At 46.1% G+C, this 7,897-nt stretch overlaps 1 protein-coding gene across 1 annotated transcript in view; it reads left to right on the forward strand.

The window, feature by feature from the left end:
* Window positions 1-7,576, forward strand: part of LOC119921613 — a 34,516-nt gene extending 26,940 nt beyond the window's left edge. The window contains exons 6-11 of the mRNA XM_038741722.1: window positions 4,195-4,288; window positions 4,384-4,545; window positions 4,970-5,049; window positions 6,021-6,185; window positions 6,333-6,376; window positions 7,528-7,576. Coding sequence (XP_038597650.1) covers window positions 4,195-4,288; window positions 4,384-4,545; window positions 4,970-5,049; window position 6,021 — 337 coding nt within the window. The 3' untranslated portion in view covers window positions 6,022-6,185; window positions 6,333-6,376; window positions 7,528-7,576. The remainder of the gene's footprint in view (window positions 1-4,194; window positions 4,289-4,383; window positions 4,546-4,969; window positions 5,050-6,020; window positions 6,186-6,332; window positions 6,377-7,527) is intronic.
* Window positions 7,577-7,897: the final 321 nt, after the last annotated feature.

Raw genomic sequence — 7,897 nt, forward strand, 5'->3', positions numbered from 1 at the left:
CACCTTCCCAGGCACTTAGTACAGTGCTCTGCACACAGTAAGCGCTCAAAAAATACAATTGAATGAATGAATGAACAAGTAGACTGATGAATTAGTCAAAGCGAGACTAGGCTACTTGTCCTTCCCAGGCGCTTAGTACAGTTCTCTGCACACAGTAAGCACTCAATAAATACAATTGAATGAATGAATGAATGAATAAATAAATGAATAAACAAGCACACTGATGAATTAGTCAAAGCGAGAGTAGGCTACTTGTCCTTCCCAGGCGCTTAGTACAGTGCTCTGCACACAGTAAGTGCTCAATAAATACAATTGAATGAATGAATGAACAAGCAGACTGATGAATTAGTCAAAGCGAGACTAGGCTACGTGTCCTTCCCAGGCACTTAGTACAGTGCTCTGCACAAAGTAAGCACTCAATAAATACGACTAACTGAATGAATGAATGAATAAATGAATGAACAAGCAGACTGATGAATTAGTCAAAGTGAGACTAGGCTGCTTGTCCTTCCCAGGTGCTTAGTACAGTTCTCTGCACACAGTAAGCACTCAATAAATACGATTGAATGAATGAATGAATGAATGAATAAATGAATGAACAAGCAGACTGATGAATAAGTCAAAGTGAGACTAGGCTACTAGTCCTTCCCAGGCACTTAGTACAGTGCTCTGCACACAGTAAGCGCTCGATAAATAAAATTGAATGAATGAATGAATGAATGAACAAGCAGACTGATGAATTAGTCAAAGTGAGACTAGGCTACGTGTCCTTCCCAGGTGCTTAGTACAGTGCTCTGCACACAGTAAGCACTCAGTAAATACGATTGAATGAATGAATGAATAAATGAACGAACAAGCAGATTGATGAATTAGTCAAACCGAGACTAGGCTACTTGTTTTCCCAGGTGCTTAGTACAGTGCTCTGCACACAGTAAGCACTCAATAAATACGATTGAATGAATGAATGAATGAATGAATGAACGAACAAGCAGACTGATGAATTAGTCAAAGTGAGACTAGGCTGCTTGTCCTTCCCAGGTGCTTAGTACAGTTCTCTGCACACAGTAAGCACTCAATAAATACGATTGAATGAATGAATGAATGAATGAATAAATGAATGAACAAGCAGACTGATGAATAAGTCAAAGTGAGACTAGGCTACTAGTCCTTCCCAGGCACTTAGTACAGTGCTCTGCACACAGTAAGCGCTCAATAAATAAAATTGAATGAATGAATGAATGAATGAATGAACAAGCAGACTGATGAATTAGTCAAAGTGAGACTAGGCTACGTGTCCTTCCCAGGTGCTTAGTACAGTGCTCTGCACACAGTAAGCACTCAGTAAATACGATTGAATGAATGAATGAATAAATGAACGAACAAGCAGATTGATGAATTAGTCAAACCGAGACTAGGCTACTTGTTTTCCCAGGTGCTTAGTACAGTGCTCTGCACACAGTAAGCACTCAATAAATACGATTGAATGAATGAATGAATGAATGAATGAACGAACAAGCAGACTGATGAATTAGTCAAAGCGAGAATAGGCTACTTGTCCTTCCGAGGCGCTGAGTACAGTGCTCTGCACACAGTAAGTGCTCAATAAAGACGATTGAATGAATGAATGAATGAATGAATAAATGAATGAAAAAGCATACTGATGAATTAGTCAAAGCGAGGCTAGGCTACTTGTCCTTCCCAGGCACTTAGTACAGTGCTCTGCACACAGTAAGCCCTCAATAAAGACGATTGAATGAATGAATGAATGAATACATGAATCAACAAGCAGACTGGTGAATTAGTCAAAGCGAGACTAGGCTACTTGTCCTTCCCAGGCGCTTAGTACAGTGCTCTGCACACAGTAAGTGCTCAATAAACACGATTGAATGAATGAATGAATGAATAAATGAATGAACAAGCAGACTGATGAATTAGTCAAAGCGAGACTAGGCTACTTGTCCTTCCCAGGTGCTTAGTGCAGTGCTCTGCACACAGGAAGCACTCAATAAATACGATCGAATGAATGAATAATATTAAGTCTCGGAAGGGTTCCAAGGCTCTTCCTTTGGAGCGTTTAACGTTTAACCTGTAGACGCGCTACATCTGCTTACTGTGTGCAGAGCCCCCGAAATATAGGGAGACCCCTCCCAAACTCTTCGGGGCGGTTAAATACCTCCCGGGGGCGGGGGTACCCCAAAACGGGGGGGGCACCCCAAAACTGGCAGGGGGCAGGACTACCGTGCTGAGAGCCGCTCCGGGGAGTGGGGGAGCGGTTCGTCCCCCGTCTCTCTTCCCCCCACCCACCGCGGGGCAGGCGACTGGCCCAGGCCCCGGAGCCGGGCACGTCGTGACGGCAGAACATTCATTCCCTAGAGAACATGGGCTTGGGGAACCTGGCTACATTCCACAGAGAGCTCGGGTCAGAAAACATAGAACCGGGGGGAAGAGAGCTGGCTTTTAGAGTTTCGGGGGGCAGATACTCTGGGGACAGAGACAAGGGGGGAAGAGACCAGGAAGGAAAATACCAAGGGGTAGAGAGGAGTGGGGCAGAATGCAGAAGGGAAGAGTGCAGAAGGGCAAAGCGGCAGGGAGCCGAGAGCAAAGGGGCAGGGAGCCGAAAGCAGAGGGGAAGAGAGCTGATCGCAAGGTGGAAGGAAGGAAGGAAGAGGGGAAGGGAGCATTCATTCATTCAATAGTTTTTATTGAGTGCTTACTGTGTGCAGAGCACTGTACTAAGCACTCGGAAAGTACAATTCATCTACAGAGACAATCCGTACCCAACAACAGGCTCACAGTCTAGAAGGGGGGAGATAGACAGCAGAAAACAAAGGGGAAGAGAAAGGAGAGCTGAAGTGTAGGGGGAAGAGAGCTGAGGGTCAGCAGGACAGAGGAGCAGAGGGTTGAGAAGCAAAGGAGCGGAAAGCAGCTGGGTAGAAAGCAGGGGGCATTCATTCATTCAATAGTATTTATTGAGCACTTACTGTGTGCAGAGCACTGTACTAAGAGCTTGGAAAGTACAACGTCATCAACAATCCGTACCCAACAATAGGCTCACAGTCAAGAAAGGTGGAGACAGACGGCAGAAAGCAGAGGGGAAGAGAAAGGAGAGACGAAGGGTAGGGGGAAGAGAGCTGAGGGGCAGAGGGTCTGAGAAGCAAAGGAGCAGAAAGCAGAGGGGTAGAAAGCAGGGGGCATTCATGCATTCATTCATTCAATAGTATTTATTGAGAGCTTACTTTGTGCAGAGTATTGTACTGAGATGGGGTTTTTTTAATGAGTGGGGAGATGTGCCCAGTATAATATTTTTAAGAAAATGATCTGGGTAGAAGATTGAAGGTTGAAGGCAGGGAAGTCAGAGAGAAGGCTTGAGCAGCAGTCAGAGAAATTACATCTGCGGGAAGAAGGCACTATATTGCAATTAATGCATTCATCCAGTAGTACACATTGAATGCCTGCTGTATTCAGAGTACCATACTATATGCAGTCACTGTGGTTGTTCTCACTATGTGCTAGCCGCTGGGGCAGAGTTAAAATAATCAGAATAGAAAGAGTACCTTTTTCCCACAGAACTCATAGTCAATGAAGGAGGCAGAACAAGAATTGAATTCCCCTTTTACAGGAAACAGGCCCAGAGAAGTGGTCTTGGTCAAGGTCACCCAGCAGACAAGTAGCAGAACCAGGATCTGACCCCAAGTTTCCTGTTTCCCAGCCCTGTGCTTGTTCCAATAGGCCACACGGTCTCCCTTTTCTCCAAGCTGTGATGTCCTGTGGAAGAAGGGGAAAAGCAAGTTGAACTGATAGATTGACACATCTGTTTTTCACTTTCTGAAGCCAGAATCAGAGCCAGAGCTATGCTTTTCTAACCTGCCTGCCTGTTGGTGACCAGGGCCGACAAGATCCACCCAGGATCTGTCTCAATAAAGAAGTCCCCATTTGGACTCTCACGATACCGGGCCTACCCACATGACTAATTACCAAAGAACGACGGCCTCTCACCTCGGCATTTCCAAATTGAGAACCAGATTGATCTGGCCAAATTCCAAACCTCAGACTTGAAAGCTCAGCTCAACTCTTTCCAGATGCTTTGCATGGTAGACTCTGCTTATTTTCAACAAATGTTTTCTAAAAAGCAAATGTGAGTCAATGAATGGTTGATTTGGTTAGAATAAGTAATTTCGATCTCATTTCAATTAGGACGTTGACAATGCTTCATTGGCACGCCTTGATCTCAAGCGGAAAGTCAAATCCTTCCACGAAGATAGTCTTCTTGAAGAAACTTCACGACGAGGTAATGGGCTTCCTCTTAATCGGGGAATGTAAATTAAGCTGATCTAATCAGGGAAGCCAGCAGGAACCTGATATTCTCTGCTTATTCTTCACCAGGAAATCCAGGAGCTGCAGGCCCAGATTCAGGAACAGCACATCCAAATCGATGTGGATGTGGCTATGCCCGATCACACTGCTGCCCTGCGTGATGTTCGCCAGCGGTACCAAAATGTGGCTGCAAAGAACGTCCATGAAGCTGAAGAATGGCACAAATCCGAGGTGTGACTCTAGGGGAAGGTGTTCCCTGAGGGCAGTACCCTAAACCTAGTCCCTAAACCAGCTCTCTGGGGATTAAACCAAGCAGTTGGCACAGGTCACCTGCCTGGAGAGGGGGTGCAGGGATTGGGGGTACGGTGCATGCATGCATACACTCACTTCATCGAACCGGCAGTCAGGGGGTAGGAGCTCCCTCTGGAAGTATCCGTGGCATGCACAGGACTCACCTATTTCCCTAGATGGGTTTCTCAGGACCACGCTGTATGCTACGGGAGGTGACGCTGGTGACTGGAGGAGAGTGGAATAGGGAATTCATTGGTGATCCAGCTTTCCAGTTGACAGCTGATTGGTGCTCTGTCCTCTTGGGACCAAGGGGCTGCGATCCACCCTGGGGTTGAGATGTCCACTGTGAATGTTTTCTCAACAGTTTGCTGACCTCTCTGAAGCTGCTAGTAGGAACAGTGATGCCCTGCGCCAGGCCAAGCAGGAATCAAATGAGTATCGCTGGTAGGTCCAGTCTCTCACTTGTGAAGTGGATGCACTGAAAGGGACCGTGAGTACACGCTGGAGGGTGTGGGTGTGGGGGATGAAATACTGCAGGTCCACTGTGTTGGCTGAAGTTGGCATTGCAGGAAATTCTCCCCTTTGCTTGGTGATGACTAACTTACACCAACAATGGGCTTTGCTCTAATATCCTAGCCTCCTAAATTGGCATCCCACCCCTTATATGAGGACACCCAACGGACATTTTAAACAGGACTATTTAAACCATTTGACCCATGAACATATATTCCTATAATCCCAAATGTGTTTCTAACCAATGTAGAAGGAATCGGCAATCAAAGCTAGTGATTAAAGCCAAGTTTGAAACAAAAGAGGTTTAGGTTTTTAACCAAGTGTTAGGATAGCATGAAAGACCAAGTAATTCCTGAACCACACCTCTGGGCCCCATGTCTTTGATTATTTCTGCTTGACTGACGGTCAACTTGGAACACAATGATTCATTCTTCTGTCCACGATTACTTGGAATAGTCAATTGGCAGGTGGCTTAAGAATGCTTCTGCAAGCGTTTGGACATACACTTTAGAGAAGCAGCGTGTCTCACTGGAAAGAGCGTGGGCTTTGGAGTCAAAGGTCATGGGTTCAAATCCCGACTTCACCAACTGTCAGCTGTGTAACTTTGGCCAAGTCACTTAACTTCTGGTGCCTCAGTTACCTCATCTGTAAAATGGGGATTAAGGCTGTGAACTCCCTGTGGGACAACCTGATCACCTTGTAACCTCCACAGCGCTTAGAACAGTGCTTTGCACATAGTAGGTGCTTAATAAATGGCATTATTCTTATTATCTGGTACCATGTTCATGCTGAGAAACCTCTGCCTCTCCATGGACCACAGAATAGGGTCAAACTGGGTTGGGCAGCATCGCTTGGGGCACCAGGTCTTTGATGAGGTCATAACCAAGCTCCTGCTCTTGCAGAACAAATCTCTGGAGCACCAGATGCGTGAGATGGAGGAAAACGTTTCGGTTGAAGCTGCTAACTACCAAGACACTATTGGCCGCCTTCAGGATGAAATCCAGAACATGAAGGAAGAGATGGCTCACCACCTGCGTGAATACCAGGACCTGCTGAATGTCAAGATGGTACTGGATATTGAGATAGCCACCTACCGCAAATTACTGGAGGGGGAGGAGAGCAGGGAAGTAGGGGAGAGGAGTGGGAACCTGGGAGGTGACCATCTATTCTTAGGGTTGCCTGGTAACAACTTAACGTGATCTGTCTTTTTACAGGATTACCCTGCCAGTTCCAAGCTTTTCTTCCTTGAACCTGAGAGGTGAGCACTGCCATTTCATTTCCCGGGTTTGGTAGCTTCCTTATGGGAAGCACAGAAGTTTCCTTCTGATCAGAAAAAGCCCTAGACACTCCTAAGTGCCAAGACCTGTGTTTGGGGAAGCTGGAACTCCCTTGTAATAATGGGGGGTTGTCTCTAGTTGAAGCTGCAGTGGATTTAGGGGAAGCCCCAGCAGTGGGGGTAGGGGTGGCAGAGAGAGGGTGAGTTCGTCTCTTTCATCCAAACTGCAGCAACCAACCCTCCCTCAAATCTGGCAGGCAAGGTGATTATGCCTCTACTGGGTCAAACTAGAGAAATCTCATCACTCACACAGTTGCTACTAAAGCAGGGGTGGCGGTCACACCATGCATAGGGTGACTGTGGCCCACATGGTGTAGTGCATAGCCCATGGGCCTGAGAGTCATAAGGCCATGGGTTCTAATCCCAGCTCTGCCACGTATCGTCTGTGTGACCTTGGACAAGTCACTTCTCTTCCCTGTGCCTTTATTACCTCATCTGTAACATGGGGATAGAGACTGTGGGCCCCACAAGGGACAACTGGACTTGCTTCTATCCTCCCAGTTCTTAATACATTCCCTGACACATAGTAAGCACTTAACAAATAACATGATAATAATAGAATGTGACCCCCCTGAAATTTAGACTTTTTTCACCTAAGTAGCCGGTCACATGATTGATTAGGACAAAAGGAACTAGTCAGAATCAAGATGTACCCTGACTAAATCTACCCCGCAACTCCTGAATAGTTTGTACTGCTAAATACCAATGTTCTCGTTGACTTGATCGTGATCATTGACTACCCCTAGGCTCGTAACTGTTCATTTTTGTGGGCAACAAAGTTGATTAAACTTTTTTTTAACTTTTTCATTACTGCCCCAAAATCCCTATTTTGTGAATAGCTATTCACTTTTGTAATCAATAGTTCACACAGCCTGTGTACATGGATTGCTGATCACGAAACCAATATTGGCAACTCTTTAAACCTCCCAAGGCACTGAGATGGTGCCAGGTGAAAGAGAGAAATTCTCAACAGGAATAAACACAAGACTCTTAATCCTTTGTAGAGAACTCTTGGGTGATATTCAGGGACCATTAAACTCTCATTTGGACAAATTGTTATTCTCATCTTTCAGAAACCAACATTGACTCCCACCCTCTAGTGGACACCCATCCCAAGAGAACACTCCTTCTCAAGACTGTTGAAACTAGGGATGGACAGGTAGGTACGTGAATTTCTTAAATCAAGGGGCTGGAGTAGGGGAGAAGAGGAGGGTTCTGCAGAAAGAAATGAAAGACCTATGCGCCACTGTCAATATGCCCCACACCCAGCCAGGGGTGTTGGGAAAGGAGTCTCATGAGATCCGTTCCCAGGGCTAGCTGGGAAGGGCATACAAGGTCAGAGGGACATCTTCCTTACCCTGGCCCATCTCTTCTCCCTGTCCCCAGTACCCACACACATACAAGCATTTTGACTCTCTGTAAGTTCAGCCAGTTGACCCTGGC

Source organism: Tachyglossus aculeatus, assembly GCF_015852505.1.
Source record: "Tachyglossus aculeatus isolate mTacAcu1 chromosome 12 unlocalized genomic scaffold, mTacAcu1.pri SUPER_6_unloc_3, whole genome shotgun sequence".
Classification (NCBI taxonomy): Eukaryota; Metazoa; Chordata; class Mammalia; order Monotremata; family Tachyglossidae; genus Tachyglossus; species Tachyglossus aculeatus.